General features: G+C 40.7%; 1 protein-coding gene across 1 annotated transcript; it reads right to left on the reverse strand.

The window, feature by feature from the left end:
- Positions 1–4,952: 4,952 nt before the first annotated feature.
- Positions 4,953–19,145, reverse strand: ISOC1 (isochorismatase domain containing 1). The gene is made up of 5 exons (XM_082074839.1): positions 18,820–19,145; positions 9,908–10,027; positions 9,531–9,734; positions 9,023–9,139; positions 4,953–6,412 (listed from the first exon to the last, which is right to left on the reverse strand). The coding sequence occupies exons 1-5, from the start codon at positions 19,117–19,119 to the stop codon at positions 6,266–6,268; spliced, it is 888 nt and encodes a 295-aa protein (XP_081930965.1). The 5' UTR covers positions 19,120–19,145; the 3' UTR covers positions 4,953–6,265.
- Positions 19,146–20,547: the final 1,402 nt, after the last annotated feature.

The raw sequence follows: 20,547 nt of genomic DNA on the forward strand, positions 1-20,547 counted from the left end.
AGCCACCCATTAAATACTGGAACATGGTGATGAGGCATCTCCTAAGCCTCCTTTTCCCAAGGCTGAACAAGGCCAGTTCTCTCAGCCTTTCCTGTGTGGCAGTTTCCCAGTCCTTTGATCCTCTGTGTGGCCCTGAGTGGGATAATGACGTCTTTGTCTCTGCTGGTGAGGCTCTTGTTGATACAGCCTGACACCTTGTTGGTCTTCTTTGTCACAACAGCACACTGGTCACTCATATGGAGTTACAATCTTTAAAATGGGTTTTCTTTCGTGTAAACTTTATACAGTAACAAAATAGTCTAGTATACCTGATAAGCACGGTCTTACTAGATTATGAGTGATACATCTCCTATGATGTGTTTTTTCGGGTAATTTTAGTAATTTTAGTGAAACAGCTCATTTTAATCATACTTGCCAGCCCAAACACATCTACTAAACACCAATGGAACTGTGTGGGTATGTTATGGTATTTAGGACATGGGATCTGCAAGTGATGGTGTCTTGAGTATTGAGTCAGTAGACACCAAGAGCATAAATCTATATTTACCATGTTTCAGTGATTACACTTTCCTGTTTGGCATTGTTCACCCAATTTCAGATTGTCCAGTAAGCATCTTGAAATAGCCTTGAAGTTGCTAGCAGGTGACATGGTAATCCTTTGATTGCTTAGATAAAAGGATTTTGACTAGGAAGACCCAGCAGGACTACTCAACATGACAAATGCCCCAAGATTTTCAGATTCACACAAACATACAAAAACTAAAAAATGCCACTATACATATGCACACACACAAATACAATGAAAGGATTCTAAGTTTGTCTTTCTACTTTATGTCTCCAGCTAACTTAAGAAACACTGATGCCAAGAGTTGTTTAAACACTCTGGTGAACAGTTTGACAGCTTATTCCCTGGTTCTTCCCATCAGCAATGTTTCCTACTTCATGACTTGGAAGGAAATCTGGATGGAGTCTTCCCTGTCTGCAATACCTAAATTCAAATGCCATTGAAATTACTAAGATACCAAATGAAATCTTTAAATTATGGATCAAAATCTGAACAACAGAATGCCTAATTGTGTTTTATTGGGACACAAATCACACAAATACGTACATATTGGAACTTCAAATTAATAGCAGCCTTACTCTTCATTTCAATAAGCTCCTTCAAACTATGGAAACAATACGTAAGCCAAACATCTGCTTTTCCAGATGCCTGAATGATATTTTAAAATCCAGCTTCAAGAGTTCAACTGAACTCAGGTTTTGTCAAGAGCTTTGTGAACCTTAACAGACAAATCTTTAAAAGAAATAGATCAATATTCTCATTTGGATTAACTGTAAATGTCTGCTTTCCTGTGGCAGCAAGCAAGAAGCTCTCTCTAATGAATCTGGGCTTAATCTAACAATCCAGCCCCCTCTCGATGGTGCGAGATGAGTTGCACCAACTTAGTTCTAACTCACTTCATCTCAGGTACGCAAAGATCTTTTAGCTGTAAAAATCCATGTTCTGAACAGGTAAAATAATTCCAATTATGACAAGCTACCTTTGTTTTCAGAAAGCTTTTAGTGTGTCCAAGTCTCATTTATACATATTCCTTCTCTCAAAATCACAGTGCAGGTAACAACAGTTCATACCTGTCTCAGGGATGTCAGGGCCGAGTATGGGGTGACCTTCAGTCTTTGTGCCAACACCTTCTCCTTTTTTTTATTTTGATTCCAGTTGGCAGTTTTTGCAATACTCAAGAGCCAAAATGCTTAGAAGGGTCTGTTTTTTGGACAGTTGTGATGAAAACGAGCTAACAGTCCAGGAAGAGAATAAAGTGCATAGCAAGACAGCGGCAAGAACTGCTGTGACCTTCTCAGTTTTTTCAAACTTAAGGTATGTAATTCTATGTTAATAAGTTTTCCAGCTTCTTAACATCCCCATGGGGAAAAAAAAAAAACAAACCAAACAAAAACCACACATACACACACAAACCGCACACACAAAAATACAGTAATTAGAAAACAAGGTTTTTTTCAAGCTTTCTTTCCCATTTTGCCTTTGCACTTCACCATCTACTCTCTATTAACTGCTCTCTTAATTTGTTTGCTCAAGCTTCTCTCTTGAGCAGATAACAGGGTTTCATTAAAGCCAAGTCTAATGCTGTCAGTAGCAGGAGAGCTGCCAACTCAGATGGTTTTAGTAAGTCTATTAAGCTGACCTAAGCATGCTAATACTTAATAAATTCCTTCTATTCACAGCAGTCCTTTGCAAGTATTTCTTTATCTCATATGAAAAACTAAATTATACAATTCAAAAGAGTAATAAAAGACCAGACCTTATTATTATTCTACCTTATCGTGATATATAGTTCTGTCCTGAATAAAGCAGCAGCATGCTATCAATCATAACCTCTGCTGTACCAGAAGCACTTCTGAGATTACAGAAATGTCTAACAATAGCTTAATAAAAGTATTCTGTTTCAGAGATTATTAAGAAACAACCAGCACTGAGCAATCAAAACACAACCTTTTTTTCAAGGATTTCCTTCCATAGTCCACTTGCAGAGCAGATGTTCTAAACCTATCTGAAGGCCATCTGTTATACACAACTACTACAGTTTATTTCTAGTTTAAACCAAAACCAAACAGATTCTACAAATCACTGACATCTTCTGGCACTGCCATGGCACTTAATATGGCAGAAAATACTCCAAAGAATAACAAGTGAACTACATATCAGTACTAGTCAGCATCACCGCTTACGAAAGTAAGTCTCCTTAATATCACCTGCCTTTCTTCAGGGCTCCAAAGCTCCAACTATTGCTTCATGTTCAATTGAATGAGAGTTCTTAGAGTAACAAAAATTGAATGTTCACCTTTTATATAGGAGAACAAATCTGTAGAAGAGCTTCAGTTGAACAAAAATCGTGACCTCCCAAAATCTATGAGGCTTCTAAAAGAAAAACAATTAGAGTGCTCAGGTCAAAAAGAGAAGATTGATGATAATTCTTCTCTCCTGAAATATTAATGTAATTGTTTGGGTGATGTAATAAACATGTGGTGGGGTGGGATGGCGAGGGCTGATGTGTACCATCCTGATGTCTAGTATGAAACATACTCAATAAGCAGCATAATTTATTTAAGTGCACATTTACCTGAGAACTACTGTCAGGCAAGTGCAGAAATGATGGTGGAGCCATCTCACAGCATCATTTCTTCAGCCATTTGTGATGATCATAATAGAAAACATCAGCTAGCAAGAGCTGACTTTTTATTCATTCTCCTTTCTCAGGTTTTGCAAAGGATACCAGAGACTTTAATAGTTTTAATTAATAAAAAATCATCACACAGGTGGAAAAATAATAAAAAGACCACAGCTCTGTGAAGAGACAGGATCATATTTTAAACTCAAAAACTAAACTTTCCCATTAAGAAAAAGACCACCCATCTTTGTGCGGGTTCAGCAGATAAAAACTAATCACACACACACACCTTTTATTATATTTAGTGTAGAATTTATACACCAGCTGTTCCAGTCAGGCTAACAACACATCAGCAACTTTGCATGGAACCAGAACACCTACTGAGGAAAATAAACCAGCCTTCTCCATCAAGGAGATGGTCTTTCTGCATCCCCAAAGAAAAGAGAAATTATGAAGATGCCACCTACAGCAGGTGGCAATTTGTGTTGCTTCACCATAGGTGTGGTAAAGCCTTCAAATAAAGGACAGCTTGGCATCTAGTGATAAATTACTTTTTTTTCAGTCACCTGACTATACTCCTAAGAATTCTCCATGTTATTTCATTAATTTATCCCATATCCTTGCAGGGAAAAATAGTACCTACACTAGGTAATGAAACATTCTGCTGTTCTATTGCATAGAAACAGCCACATTTCAGATAACAGAAAATACAGATGAGTGAGAGCATGAAGCAGGAAAGGAAATTCTATCCTGTGAATAAACTTACTTTTCATAGGATAAATATGGCAACAATTTTTCTGTTCCTTCTAAACAAACACTCTCAGAATCTCATCTGAATGATCCACGTGATGCTGATTGGCGCACTCATCTAATGAAGGAGAAAGACTTCAATCATTCTGCCTCTATATTCACATCTAACAGCTCAGTTTTATAGAGTAACCATGGGTAGTTCTTCATTCTTATTGTTTAAGCTTCTTTTAAAAAAAACCCACACACATTAAGGACCTTGACAAAAATCTAGTTTGCCATAGAAGGCTATGCAAATACCAAAAAAAAACAGGAGGAAAGTCATCAGAGAGACTATAAATGTATTTTATAGATTCTTCTCTAGTGCTATCTTGCTACCAAATGTTTCTCCTTTTGGTAAAAACCTTAGTTAGGAAAGGACTGCACTAAGGAACTTATGGCATCTGTCCTTCAACTTATATTTATATAAAACTTGTAAATTTTTAATAACAAATACAAATGCAATTATCTCCTAAAAACTCATGTAGTTGTTATTGAGGAAAAACTGCAAAAATAAAGGTGTAAAAAACCTGTTACCATTTTTTCCTTCAATTACTAACTCTAGGTACCATCAACACACAAAGGTAAGAAAGCCATGAAGCTATTATTTCATAAGAAATTTATAGAATTTTTGTGCATAGCTGCTGATTTATAGAAGTGGACTTTATACTGCTAGGCAACATAATTAATATACCAGAAAAGAAGGTAAAAAGTAGGTCAGTGATAGAGGACAACGGTTCTTCAATTCAACTCACCTCCCTGCCTCCAACTTGAAGCATAATGATCATTCCTCATATGTTGGAACACTAAATAACACCACAACTAGGTGCAGAAGATAAGAATTATTAGACATTACCCACCTGATCTTTACACAAATTTCCCATGATGTGTATAGAAATTCCACAGCTGCACAAAGCAGAATAATTTCCACAGCAAACACAGCTTTCAGAATTTGCTCTCCAATAAATATCACAAGCGTAAGAGAGACAGCGAATGTCAATGTTTTATTTGTTTTGAACATATAAAGGTTATAACTCTACGAAACAATTCTTTTAGAGCCATCTTGTGGGGAAACTAGGCAATTTAAAACAATGCATGTAGTATAATTGGCTTTCTACCAAAAAGATCAGTGTTCAGTATGACATCTAGTACTCTTTTAAAAAAATAAATGTTTCAGTCACACTGTAAACTTTACACAACATTGTTTAAACCACTGGAAAATGAAGAAAGTGCCTTTATGAAATCATGTGTTAAAAGATTGCTTCTAGATAGAAAATACATATATCTATCATTAAGTTAAAGATGCTCTTTTTCTAAAGAATGCTTTTAGGCCAGATTCCATTCAAACTCCACCCAACTGGAGCCCACAAAAAAGAGCAAAAACCTAGAAAAGCTGAGATATCTTTCAAAGACCACTTGGCCAAATGAGTAAATTAGATGGAATTATTCAATCTAACCAAAATGGGAGGCGGGGGGGGAAATCTAAATATAGTAGTAGATTCAGCACTCGAAGTTGAAAAGCTTTGTTCTTTAACATACTTAGCATTGCAAATTTATTTTGGTAATCTTCTGCTAGTTTTGAAGGACTTTACACCAGTTGTTCATACCTCATTAAATGCCAGTTTTCTGTTTGTGTAGCCTTAAGCGAAGTACAGGGTTGGACAATCAATTTCACAATAATCAAAAGTCACAATGAAGGCTTCAGTGACCTAGAGCAATCAAACATTAGCTGCCGCCTGATCTATGTGTCTTGTCTATGAAGCATAGCACTTAGATTTTGTCCTAGAGAAAAAAGCGCACATGTAGTCCAAATACCTTACTTGGTTTTAACTTACACCCTATTAAAATACTTCATTTACATAGAACATTGAAGGGTATCACATCACATTTATGCAATACGTAAATATCCCCTATTAATACAAAAGTAAAACAGAACATCACAGAATGCTTTTATGAAGCAGACAATCAAGAGGTGTCACAGAAATATACACTTTTGTAGCTGTTACAATTAGTGTATAGTATAGACCAGCAGGCATCTCTGTTTTGTTTTTTAAATAAGTACAGAAATTTGAACACAAAAAAGTCCTACAGTATCCAAAGTCTCTGACAGTTTTAACTAAACAGAACATACTGGCACCCAGATGTACAATCAGACAATTTAGCTAAGGCAAGCACGAATATTTCAAATTTTAATTTTACTTTTCTACCAAACTTTGAGTGAAAGGTGTACATGTGCGCTTACAGCTTTTCTTCCTCAAAGATGACAGTGGTCTGCTTCCTCCACATCCTCTTTAAACTTTGGAAAGGAGCCCTGACTCAGGGGCACTTGCCTTAATGAGATTTTGGATTTCTTTGAATTTTGGATGTTCTTTATCAGCTACCAGCTGCAGCAATATAGCTTCACTAGTAGTAACTATAATTCCAGTACGAGCAAGACGCTGAAAGAAAAAAGAGAAGAGAGATAATAATGTGAGATACTTGCAAATGTGAATGAGTATACATTTTGTAAAAAAAATGAATGGTATTTTTAAAAACATATCCTATTAACGAAATTATTGCCAATTCCATTACAGCATTTCTTAGCAGTGCCATTTATTAAGCTAGAAAGGAAAGTGATGTTTTTTAGACTTTACTGAGGAAAAAGGCTGCCTTCAATTACAAATAAGGCTTCCTACTTGGACTGGATTCTTTCCCCATGTCAGATTAAACACGTAGAAGATCCATCCCCTCTTATATTAACAATCCTTTCCCCTGCATGGCCCCGAGGATAGCTTTCCTCACTGTCATGCAGATCTGAAAGGCTTGGGGAAAAAGAAAACAGTGAGATCGAAGCTAAAGACCCTAAGCAAGAAACTTAATTGTACCAATTTCTCTTCCAGGGCTTGTTCTGTACTAGTACTTCAGTGTTTGGACTACACAGCAAGTTAGCACTAATAGTCTCAGGAGTCAGAATGAAAAGCTTTCTACAGACCTTATAAATCATACTGGCACAACAGCAGCTCCTTTTCACCAACATCTCATCACAGCCTCAGTTACTCCCAAGTTAGTTCTCAGAGGCTACAGAATAAAAAGCACTGCTGCATAGAAACCAAAACTGAAAGACGTCTGCTAGATGTTTTCAGTGTGCAACTAAACAGAACAACACTTTGTGCAGCCCAAGCCACAGAACTTATTGCAAGGTTTTTGGACTTTTAAGACTGTGGCTGTCGCTTACATAGCAAAGTAATCTTTAACTAAAGGCTCCGCATGCTCCCCATCAGCTTCCTAGCAATCATACAGATGCTTTGATAGTAAAACTCTTAATGGATTCAGCTTTCTGTTCATCATCCTCTACTCAGCTGCATGCTCCACCAAATCTAATCAGGTCCTGAATGAGCCAAGTGAGGGAAAGAGACAGAAAATACAGATTTGTACACCTTCATACAGGTTTCAATTGTAATTACTAAAGGAAAGACAAGCTTCAAACTTTCTAGGGCAGACGTAGACCACTGCTGTTTATTTGTTCAATTACAAAGCAATTGAAGGGGGAAGGTTATTAATTTTAGGGGACCAGTAACTATATATATGTAACTACAGGCTATATAATGATGAACTAACTAGGCTACATTTACTGAAGTCAATGCTTCCTGCTTGCAATAATTGCAGAAAGCCTTGTAACATTCTTAAGTTGAGCCAAAGAAAATAGCTTCCCCAGCTCTCCTACTCTTTACAATGACACACTTGTTTAAACCACATACACAAGAGAAAAATAGGAAAAACAAAATGAAATATTATGGTAATGTTTTCAACATGTTCTTCTGCAGGAATACAAAGTTTTTGCTTTTAACTAGCATGAATGAGAGAAGAAACAGTAGGCTAAAAAGCCTTGCATTCTGAGAAGTGTTGATTAAAAAAAAAAAAAAAAGCATGCATTGTCTTTAGAAGTAAAACACACTATAACATGTCAAAGAGGCTGGTATTGGCTTTTACTCTACTTCTAGGATTAAGTATTGTACTTAATTTTGTACTTGTTTTGTCTACTACTGCTGCTGCACCACATTGACTTGGTAAGTCCATGATTTCAGTCATTCCTGCAGTCTGTGTGCGTCACTATCCTTTACATGACAGATGACACTAAGCTTCCACTTAATCAGTCATGGGTTTCATCAAATGCTATATGCTGGTAATTTCCCTCTAGCCCCTAATTCTCTTATTAATGAGAAACAGAAGAAATTAAGTCTTCTCCAAATCTATGAAAGACAGTATAAAATGCTGTTGTTGCTATTAGTCTCAATTACCAAATAATTCTTAAGGCCTAAGGCAAAAAATGCAATACTTTCTGTATACATTACTTTTGGTTTTCCAGCAGTGATGCCTGGTAGGCAAATTACAGTACACTATCAAAAAAATCATTTGCATGAATTTGCTACCATATAGCTGTACATGCTTTTAAATCTTCCTGTTATATTTATTCCACTTTCTCAACATTTAGTTATTCAAAGCTCCTAGAAAGGCCCCCCCCAAAAAAAAAAAAAAAAAAATTAGCCCTAAATCTTTAATATAATCACAGTCTTTAGATTAAGCTTTAATTTGCACTGACGGGGAAGACCAGAAGGAGAGACAGACATGCAAGAAGGAGCTTTGAACAGGATCACTCAGAATATTTCATTGCATTTCAAGGAATTTCAACAGCAGAACTAATACTGTTTGGAACAACAAAACGAAAAGCTCTGTAGGACTTTCACTGTGCTGTACAGATAACACTCCATAAGAAAATATCCTAAAAGGCTAATGGTTATACAGAGTAACCTAAATTGCATGAAACAATCACTTTTAAAATCCAAGTGTCCCAAAACGGGTTCCACACATTAAATCATAATTTAGGGAGAAAAATTAGGCAGTAATCCTTCTCCATCATGAAGCTATTCTGAGAATCAGAGCATTCACTTCTTCTCAAGTCTACATTTGTCCACTGCTTACTGCCCTTAGAAATTCCTCGTTGGTTTACAATAAGCAGGGAAATTAACATACAGACCCATGGTGGAGAAAGCCTTGACTAAAAAACTTACCTCAAGCGCAAACATTCTGTCCATCATACTTCTTGATGAGGTGGCATCAGCTACAATATGAACTTCCAGACCTCTGCCAATTAATTCCAATGCTGTTTGCTGGATGCAGACATGAGTCTACAGGGGAGAAATCAAAGGCAAAAACCTCACCAACAAAACATTATTATAAGACATCAGTAGTGCAATGCCAAATTAGAATACATAATTAATTAGGGTTCAAACATGTATTTTTCTACCCTTGAAAACCTTACTAGGGCACTCAATGTGGGTTTTAAGTCCCAACCACAACTAAGACAAAAGCCTGTAGTTCACAACTATCTAATTTCGAATTTTATTATGAGATAATATCTCAAACAAATAACACAAGAATAATTTAATCTGTAGAGGATGTGTCAGTTCTAAGCAATACAAATTGAATATTTTTTTTAATTACAGAAAGCAATGCTTAATACTATTGTGCTCTAACAGACATTACCATAAAACAGCACAAGAATGATAAAGCACATACTTCTACTCCAAACAGGACAACGCTGCGGACTCCAGGGATCTCTGCTAATGCTGCTTCGACTTCTGGCAACACCATTGAAAATTTTGTTTTGGGAAGCACAAGTTTAGCTCCTGTTAAATCAATTTCTTGCACAGTGCTGCCAAGACCTTTGGGATACTGTTCAGTTACAATAACTGGGATTCCTAAGAGCCGTGCACCTTGGAGCTGCAAGGGGACAGGGAGTAAAGTGCACAAGAAAATAAATTATTAAAGAACAATAATAGCAAAGACATTGTTATTACATGAAACCGAAAAAAAACAGTAAACTGGCTGTGTATAAACTAATAATATGTATGTGTGATCAAAACTCATTATAAGAAAAAAGTGCAAAACCATACCAGTCGTTGGCCCACACTGATGATATCACCAAAGTACTTGATGGCAGGCCGGAATCGCTCTTGCATATCACAACAGAAAAACACAGTGCTTGAGGGTGTCAGGTTGCCCAAAGTAGTCATCTGAAAAACAAAATCAAGATAACGTTTTCCAAGGAAGTGAAGACCCTTTCGGAAAAGTATGCAGAATTAGAAAGTCTGCAACACCTCCGAAAAGTGACAGAATTATGTTACTTTAAAGTAAAAATTGGAGAAATTATTTCAAGCCTGATTTTGGTATGTTTCTAAATTCAAATGAACAGCTGATACTGAGCAGTAGAGTACAGTCATCATCAATAGGTAATCAAGAATTTGTTAGGTGGAAGATGCAAGTTAGTGCAAATGTACATGGAAAATTCTGAACTCTGACGAGGGGTGGAGGAGCTGGTACTAAAGTACTGTTATTAAAAAAAAAAAAAAACAACAGCAAACTTACATTCCTCAAATTCATCTTTAAATCCACAACTCTTGGAACTGACATAAAATCAGTATAAAATAAAGTTTTTAAAAAAGCAGACTGCCACTTGCTTTCAATACTACACAGAATCACAGAATGTCAGGGATTGGAAGGGACCTCAAAAGATCATCCAGTCCAATCCCCCCGCCAGAGTAGGAACATCCAGATGAGGTTACACATTCACTTCATGTACACATATTTTCAGTAGTTTTATTCTATAGTCTGTTCGTCTTGTCTATGACATCTTTTAGCACAAGTCTGATGAAAGTCCAAAGGTTAGAATGAAAGCAGAGAGGCTTGTCAGTATTATGACCAGAAACTGAACTGAATACATTTTAAAAATAATCTCCCAGAGTTTCCATTGTACATGCTACCAAGAACGGTAAAAAGAGGGGTAAGAAAAAATAAATTGAAGATTGCATTTTCTCATACTTTGAAAGAGTGCTTTGTATTTGTATGAAATTACTTCCACTACATACAGAAGCAAAAGATAAGTCTTCAGCTGGAGGCTACAGGGAAAGAAGGCAAATACATATACTCGTAAGGCAACTCAAGAGAAATTACATCTATTCAGGAGCTTTTCAGCAGCCTGATAAATCAAACTTAATAAACTGCTTCTGGGAAGCAGCCATTAATTGTATGCACTTCATTTTCTGCAGACTGAGGTGGTGATGTTTTAAACTAAGACAAACTTAGAGAATCTGTAGAATACTGTATTTTGGAAGAGCAGGGATGTATTTGTTTTACACGGCAAGGTTTTGGTAGTGGGTGACACTGCAGGGGTGGCTTTTGTGAGAAGATGCCAGAAGCTGCCCCATACCAGACAGAGTTTATGCCAGCTGGCTCCAGGGTGGATCTGCTACTGACCAAATCTGAGTCCATCAGCGATGCTGGTGGCATCTCTATGATAACATCTTTAAGAAAGGCTAAAAAAACTGCTGTGCAACAGCAGCTGGGAGAGAAGAGTCAGAACATGTGAGACAACTCTGCAGATACCAGGGCCAGTGAAGAAGGAGGGCAGAAGGTGCTCCAGGCACCAGAGCAGAGATTCCCCTGCAGCCCATGGAGGTCCACAGTGGAACAGAAATCCATCTGCAGCCCAGGGAGGACCCCACACCAGTGCAGGTGGATGCCCAAAGGAGCCCCTGAAGCTGGAGCAGGCTCCTGGCAGGACCTGTAGACCCATGGAGAGAGAGCCCACATTGGAGCAGGTCTGCTGGCAGGACTTGTGACCCTGTGATGGGCCCAGGCTGGAGCAACCTGTTCCTGAAGGACTGCACCCCATGGAAGGGACCCACGCTGGAGCAGTTTGTGAACTACAGTCTGTGGGAAGGAACCACATTGGAGAAGTTCCTGTCTCATGTAGGAGGGACCTCACACTGGAGCAGGCAAAGAGGGAGAAGGAAGGAGCAGCAGAAATGAAGCATTATGGACTGACTGCAATCTTCTTTCCCTGTCTCCCTGTACGACTTGCAGGGAGGAGGTAGAGAAGTCAGGAATGAAGTTGAGGCTGGGAAGAAGTAAGGAGTGAGAGGAAGGTGTTTTCACATTTATGCTTTTTCATTGTTCTACTCTGTTAGTGATTGGCAATAAATTAAATTAATTTCCCCAAGTTCAGTCTGTCTTGCCTGTGATGTTAATTGGTAAGTGATCTCCCTCTCCTTATCTTGATCTAGCAGCTTTTTGTCTTATTTTCTTCCCCTGTCCTGTTGAGGAGGGAGAATAATAGAGCAGCTTGGCGGGCAGCTGGCAGCCAGCCAAGGTCAACTGGCCACAAATAAATTGGAGCCCTTAAATATTAGTCTCAAATCTTTTGTTAGTTCACCATGTCTCCTGAGTAAAACACTTTTGATCTCAATTTCCAAGGTCAAAAAACTACACTAATGGCCAAGCTCAACCATACGGAATGGTCTCTTCATACTGTTGTGAAAATTACTTTCTCATTGTAACTGCAAACACTAAATTTCCACACCTCTCTGATTCAGTACACCACTACTGCCAAAACCACAAACATCTATAACAACAGTTCCTCCAGTCCTCATTAGCGAAACAGCAATACTGTTAATGCAAGCAGTTACGAAGGCAAATGCAGTAACAACCATAAAGCAGATGCTCTAACACCAGACCCCACTGATGCCACAGGAAGACAGAAAAACATAACAACAGGCATTAGAGAAATATTTTTTTACTAGGAAGGTAGCTAGCTGCACTAAAAATGGGTAGTGTGATCTCCATCCTTGGAGGTATAGGAACACCTATAGCCATACCTCAAGACTGAGATCTGGTCTCCCTTCAGTCCTTTCCACTCCCTTCCTTATTCTAAAACTTATATAGTACTTTCAATCTTTCCTCCTACAAATCAAATAATTTTCATTGCCCTCCCTGAGGTGCTTCTCAAATTGCAGTCTACAGTGAGGCACTCAATACCACCGTAACGGTAGTATTTATCCGCCCAGAATACCTCTCAGCACTAGTAGAGCTTCAGAGAACAGTCAATTCATAGCCCTTGCAGGCCCTGTTCAATTTGTACTTTCCAGTACGTTATGTGCTCTTTTAATAATTGATGATACATAGAGTCCTTAGGTGCATTTTAACCTCAAAATCAACCCTTGAACTCTCCCTCATCTTCTATTTGCATAGTTGATTATTTTTAACTTAGTGTAGGAATTATTTCTACCCTTGTTGCTTCCATTTTGAATTGCATCTCATTTCACCTTGTTTCTACAACTTGTCATGAAAAGCCTGAATTCTGCTCTCAGATGCTTGCAGCTCCTCCCAGTTTGCACCTTCTGTAGAAAAAGTGTTTACCCTAAGTTTCAGCACTGACATGGATGATGGAGTATTTACAAACAGCAGACATGGAACAGATCTTATACAGCCCGATTCAATATTATTCTGATTTGACAGTTAAGCACAGAAGAAAGCCAACCGCCTTTCCAGCCAGGGAGCATCCTCATTACAGACTTTCACTGAATCCTTAATCCCATGTGCTTATGACAAACATTACAGGGAGTTGGAGCAAAGCCTTATACCTGCCATCCTCTGTTATCAAGTTGGTATAATATGATTTAATTTATGCCTTCAGTTTAATACCAGTGGCACTTTAAAATGAAGTTGGGTCAAATATATTTGCTAAATAAAAGCTTTTACTAAATCTAACAAAAATACCTCCTATATTGATTTTCATATTTATTTCTGATTAACTTGCAGTCTGAATTGAACCATGCAACACAAGGTAGAACAAGAAGAAACCACAAGAAATACATGGCAAAAAAAATCAACACTTGCTGGTGCTACTTGGAAACGCACATGTAGGAAGGACAAAGCACAGCAGAAAGCAGATTGAAATTAAGTTTCATAAGTAATAGCTAATGCAGTCCACAAATAAATTCACAGAAGCATCTGCTATGTATAAAGGAAAGTTTCCACTTACTGGTCCTTCAATGTGCCACACAAATCCTATCACTCACTTGCTCTCAAAGCCATCCTCCCCTTCCACAGCCACACCACATCAGGTACATGGGACACCACCAGCTTGTACACCCCCGACAGCAAAAAACATGACAGCTGCACTGTCCCTGTGCTGCACCCTGCCCCTGAACCAGAGTGGGGTCAAGCCCATATCCAAACCCTGGGCCAGCACGTCAGCATCTTCTTGCATCCACCCTGAGGCTGGACAAGGATGGTGAGCCACTGCAGCCAGACATTGCCTGTCCTAGTCCACCCCATATGTAACATCTAATCAGCCACAATACCATTAAACAACCTACATTTAAAGGGGGGAAACAAACAAATCCACAAAAAAAAAAAAAAAAAAAGAAAAATAAAAAAAGAAAAGAAAAACCCCACACCACACACAATAAAACCCCAAACCAAATGAACAAACAAAGCAAAAAAAACACCCCACACAACCCAAATCACCGAAGATTCCCTCCCCACCTCCCTTAGTACACAAGCTTTTCTATTTGTTTTGCTTCACCCCTCTCAGCTAGCCACCAGGACTTTCCTCCCTCCAGCTGGAAGTTATCCACAGCACAACCAGAATAGGTGCCTCAGATGGACACGTAACCTGATGCAGCTCTTTGACCCAGCTAGAGAAGTCATCTCTGGGACCTTGTCCAGACCAGGATTTAAAGGTATGCTGTCACGAGCTACACGCAACTTTAAATCCCACACTAGAAAAGGCCTAGGTAGGAAAGGACAGGTGTTTTTCCACATGTTTCATCTCTGCTGATTATTATTAATCATACAAAATTTGACTGTGATGAAGTACTGTAATTACAGAATCTACCTTACAAAAATACTCACATATACTGTCTCTTTATCTGTACTTTCCCTGTTCAAACTTCAAGGAACCATTTCACACACAAAACGCAATTTTCCCCCAGTATTTGTAATGAACTAGAATATGGAAGCTGAGAAACAATACCATGTGACATCACTAGTCACCTCATAAATCTCTTGCCAAGGTTACCCACTAAAAGGGCAGAGTGGAGGACCTTGCAGCCTTGGTATTTCAAGGGTGGCATAAAAAGACAAAAACAAAAAGAAGCTGGCTATCATATTTTGTTCTTTATTTCTAAAAGGCAATTTGTAAAATTCAGTTTTGCTGCTTATCTTTCAAAGGAAAATAATTGAAGAAATTCAGTTACATGTATTTCAAGGGAAAAATCGGTTACAAGTTTTTCAGTGTATGAATATAAACACTCATTTCAGGCTAAGCCCAAGTGCAGCCTTTTATACACAATTCAGCATTTAAAAAATTACAGAATTGGTTCGATAAGCACATGATATTTATAAAATTAAGACAGTATAAAAGTCCTCATCAAAATAAAAAATGATGAAAATGTTTGCTGCAGAGTAAAGATAAACACAGAGTCTAGATGTGAATAAACCTCTCTTTCAAGATTTTCAGTCCTTTTTTCCCCCCTCCTTTTTCAAGTGCTGCTTTTTAAAAAATGTATTTATTTAGAAACATTGCATTTAATTGTAGCACTAACGCACCAGAACTTATAATTGCATCTTTAAAAAAAGAAAAAAGCAAATGACACCCCTCACCAGATTCATATCCTGCAATCTATGCTTTGGCTTTTCCTGGTCTGCAGAAATCGGACTTAGGCTCCTGAGTTACTTCTATTTTCTAAGCATCTGAACATACCAATATTAGATATGTGTAAAAAGAGTGAAAACCTGTGTATGAATAGTCCTATTTCATTTACCGTATCTTCCAGCAACAATTAAGTATAATTCTGCAAGCAGTTTTCTGCAAGGAAGATGCATACGAGACATCAATATATTTTTAAAAAAACTCCTGAAGTAGAGGTGCTTTATGCAATTATTTCAATAATAATTTTACCCTTTTAGCTCTAGCATCTTAAGGTTACAAGTTTGTAAACACATAGCACAAGTGCTGCTGAAGAGAAGTCACCCTGAAGTTATGACAGCAACTGTGAAATAGCCTCTCTTGGGCACACATGTGAATGGTGCCTGTTACAGGGCCGTAATGAGCACAGCTGTCTTCTCTTCCGATACCTCCGAAGTGTTTTTCCTTATTGCTTCTCTCCTCCAAAGCCAACTACAACTGTTACAGCAAAACTCAATAGTTTTAGTAGCACTCTTTAACTGCATTTAGAGTTAGAAGACATTAAAGTGGCCCTGCATTCCCCCGCCCTGACTACAGTTACTATTCTGTTAAACTTTTAGAACATGTAACAATCCATGAAAAACAGAGGGATCCTTTCTACCAGCATTCCGTCCCTCAAGCTGCAAGTAAATGTCCTCCTTACTAGTTGATAGGGGCCAAAGGAAAATGTTCCTCCTCACCATCAGTCTGCGGTTGTTTCAAGAGTGGCAGCCAGGCTGAGGATCAGGGTTCACTGCCCCCCACCAGCCTCCCTAACACTGGGTGGCCATTAGAAGTTCAAGCAACTGTTTTGTGCCAGGTCAGCTAAACCAACCAAACATACATATATGAACAAAGAGTATGAAGGCACAAATACAACTGGAGAGCAAATGTGCCTGTATAAATCAAGCCTTGAACTGAGCTGCGTGGATTGGCTTTACAACGGCAGCATATGGTGATTTTTTTGTGAGATTACCGTCCCCCTCAACTGTATGGACAGGAAATTGAAAGAGGCCAGTCAAACCGATTTGGTGCTGACATTTCTTGAGCTACTGCAACAAAAGGCATCCCTTCCATGACAGGTCTGCACAGGAATCAAAACAGGAGGATATCATTCCAGAGCTGATGGGCACTACCACCCTAGGGGTTAAAATGCCATCCCTAACTAAATACATACATATATTTTATAAAGCACGCACATAAATATACTGAAATTATTGTCTAGGGATACAGATGCTAGTATCTCTGAATCTTAATTTTAAATCAAACATATCTTTCCAAAGATGCAAGTCTAATCACATCAGTGAGCAAAGGCTGTCCCTCTTGAAAGACAAATTCAAAATGGTATTTCAACTGACTATGCCACCTGCAGAGTTGATAAACCTATGTCCTGTGTAACTGCAGATAAAATATCAGGGGGGAAGGAAAAAAAGGGCACACAATAGCGGCAGTGCCTGAATCAACATACGGAAAGAAAGTATTATCTTCCCATCAGTAAATCCTAAAGATCTTAAAAAGCGCAGCTGTGACTGTATCAGACCAAATGTTCCCCAAACGAGTGATCTCTGAGCACCTGCTGGTGGCTTACAGCGAGCTGACTGACATCATTGTGATGTCTCCAGCTCATTCTCAGCTGCTGAAGTGCATCAAGGAGGCAACTAAAATAATAGACAAGGACCATCCTTCTTCATATCAACAGTTGCTATTGTATCAGAATTGCAACAGTATCAGTGAAAGCACCTAATCAATTATGCAATTAATGCATATTGGTTCATCCTGAATCTCTGCAGTCAGTTAAAGCTGCGTAGTGCATCTGCATCCTGAGAATGACATATCTTTCCATGTCTCAACACCGACCTTTTATACTGAGATGTCCTGCTATGAATACTTGGGCTGCATTTATATTTTAAGTGCAGAAGCCATCTGCAAGAGAGTCTTTGCAGAGCAGTGATCTGCATGCACAAGAAATGAAATTCTGACCTGCACCACAATCACAGGCCCAGGTTACACAAATTCTGTTTTTAAAATCCTTGCTTGAATTAACACCCATACCAACTCCTGCAAGCTGGAGAGACCCTGAGGAGTTTCTCTGGCTGAGTCCCCATCCGTTCTATTTCCAACACACAAAGGAGAAAGATTTTAAACTGAATATAATGAGTGATGAATGACGGAACAAATAATAAATGACAAAATAAGTTGTTAAACTAGTTTGGTCTTCTTAAGCACTCTTTCTGTACATAAGGTTAAGGAAAGGACAAAAGACTCCAAAGGCGTCTTTGATGTACAGTGTAAGCAAAGAGATCACCTTGAGAGTCTATGGGTTCAAGGGACTCTGATTAAACAGGGTTTACAAGCAGTGTGATTGTTTCTGGAAACAGAAGACAATCAATGTTTCAGTTTTTATGACATCACTTGTTCAGCTTATAAGTAATGTTGGCTCGATAAACTAAAACTTCTTAATTATAAATTAAGCAGAATGTTCTGAACTGAAACAATAACTATGTGTGGGGTTTTCGTTTAACTGGTTTTTGTTTGGGTTTTTTTTGTTGTTGTTGCTTTTTTTGGTTGTTTTTCAGTTGACTTCTTTGAGGCTGGAAAAAGGAAAAAGCAATTTTCCTTCAAGTGCAACTATTACAGCATGACTGGTACAAATCTCCAGTGTGCATAAAGATATCTTAGTATGAAACACACGTACTATATCTGTCTGGCAGTCTGGTTTCCTGGTTTACAGCCACAAAACTATTGAGTTATGAACCTTTATATCAGAAAGAGCTTTTTAGGGCAAAAGTGATACAGAAAAGTGATACAGAAATCCCAGGGTCCTAGGAGACATAAGACTGAATTTTGGCAGAGCCCTCTTTACCAGCACCCTTTGAGTTTCCACCTAGGAGCATTAACTCCAGTCAAGGCTGGATAGCACCAGCCACCTGTTTTAATGGAGCAGTACAGATTATTTCAGCTACCAGGTTATTTTCCCATTCATGGGGGCAAGTACGTTCTGACTCACTGACGGCAAAGCCCAGTTGTCAAACGCATCTGGCGCAAAGCACACCCTTCTTAGCAAAACAAAAGTTTCCACGGAAAAACAAGTCCACGCGCGCTTGGCGAGGCTCTGCCCACAGCTCCAGCCCGCCCCGGGCTCCCCGGCCGCCGCTGCTGTCCCAGCTCGCTGCCACCTCTTCCCGCAAGGGTCCGGGGGAGGCCGGGCAGCCGCAGCCGCCAGCTGGACCGGGGCTGCCCGCCCACAACCACGCACACACCTGTGGCCGCCGGCACTGCCTCGCCGTCGAGTCTCACCTGTATCTGCAGTGGCACCAGGCGCACCTTGCAGCGCTCGCTGACCACGAAGCCCTTGGGCAGGTCTATGTACTGGCTCCACTCCTCGGCGAAGAGCTGTACCACGAACTTGCGGTGCATGTCTATTTGGTCCCCGTAGAGGCTGAGGAACTTCTGGATCAGCAGCTCGTAGCCGGCGCCGTGAGGCACGCTGGAGGGCCGGGCGAAGACGGAGAAGCAGAACAGGACGGGCACCGAGCCGCCGCCCGCCGGCGAGCAGCCCCCGCTGCCCGGAGCAGCGGCCGCCTCCGCCGCCGCCATCTTCAGGGGCAGCCGCTGCGAACCCAGCCAGCTCGCTGCGGCCCGCGCCGCCGCTCCTCCTCCTGCCGCCTCCTCCCCTCGGCCGGGCGGGCGGCGCCGGCGGCCCCCAATCCCGACCGCGGCTGCTCCTGCTCCTCCTCCTCGCCATGGGGCCCGGCCCGGCCCCGCGAGCCCTCGGGGGTGGGTGCGTCGCCGGGGCGCCTCGGCCGGGCGGGTAGCCGCGCGTCCGCCGCCGCCGCCGCTCCTCCTCGGAGGGCGGGTGCCACCCGCTCAGCGGGCGGCGGGAGGAGCAGCCCCTCACCCAAACGTCTGCCCTCGTCCGGGCCGACGGGGAGAGCCCGAGTGCCCCGGAGAGGGGCAGGAGCCAAGGCACCTCCCGCTGGAGCGGCCCCGTCGTGGCCTCGGCGCGGCCGGCGGGCAGCTCCTCCCTCGCCGGGGCGCACCCCAGCGCCACCAGGCTGGCAGCAGAGCCCGCTGCCCTGAAGGGGCGTGGGGCGCGAGTCGCGGCGCCTCGTCGGGCGAGCGCGGCGGAGGCAGCGGCGGGCAGCGCTGTGCCGAGCGGCAGGGACGGGCAGGGCTGGCAGGGAGGGATGGGGTGCGGGGGGAGCTGCCCGGGGCAGGGCCGGTAGCCAATAGGGTCGGGTGCGGCCGCGCCCCGCGGGAGCTGGGGAGGAACGCCTTGATAGAGCCTGAAAAATGCCCGGGTTCTTTCACGCCCGATTCAGCCCGCTCTTAGATCTAGATGGAAAACAGGCGTTCATTCTCCCGCCACTGAAACCCGTTGCTGAGTTTTCTTCAGAAATGTCAGTTTCGCAACGGCGGGAGGTACCTGAGCTGCTGCACGCCGAGGCTCTGAACCTGCAATTGCATCCACAGATTGAAAGAAGTGAGGAAGATGCAATGCATCCCCACAATTTAGCCTTTTCGACTTCGTGTTCTCTATAACATTTCCACATTCATTAACTGCTTATTTGTTTGTTTGTTTCCAGGAGTGACTGGCAGCTGGAAATGTTGCCCATATTTTTGCCATAATTATCAGATTTCCCGTTGTGCTTCAGTGTGCTGGGGGGGAAAGGGTCTGAGCAGTGTGTTACACTCCTGGAAAGAAAATACGCTCTGTTAAAACCAGGTGGATGTTTTCACATGCTATCCAATGCAGTGGCACCACCATTAAGGTAAATGCATGTCTTCCTGGCTAAATAACACCAAGCTGAAGCTCAAAGTTGTTCTTATATTTTACCGAAGTCAGAAATCTGTAGCTGTTACATTAAATGACAAAGTTATATTTCCACTAGATGGTTGTGGGTTTGGTTTGTTTTGTTGTTTGTTTTTTTTTTTTCAGAAAGCATATTGCTTATATGAATTGATTTTAAAATTGCAAGCATAAGGAGCCTTTCACTGTTATTAATATATATTTACACAGTTGTA

This window comes from Streptopelia decaocto (genome assembly GCF_964273445.1).
Source record: "Streptopelia decaocto genome assembly, chromosome: Z".
NCBI classification, from domain to species: domain Eukaryota; kingdom Metazoa; phylum Chordata; class Aves; order Columbiformes; family Columbidae; genus Streptopelia; species Streptopelia decaocto.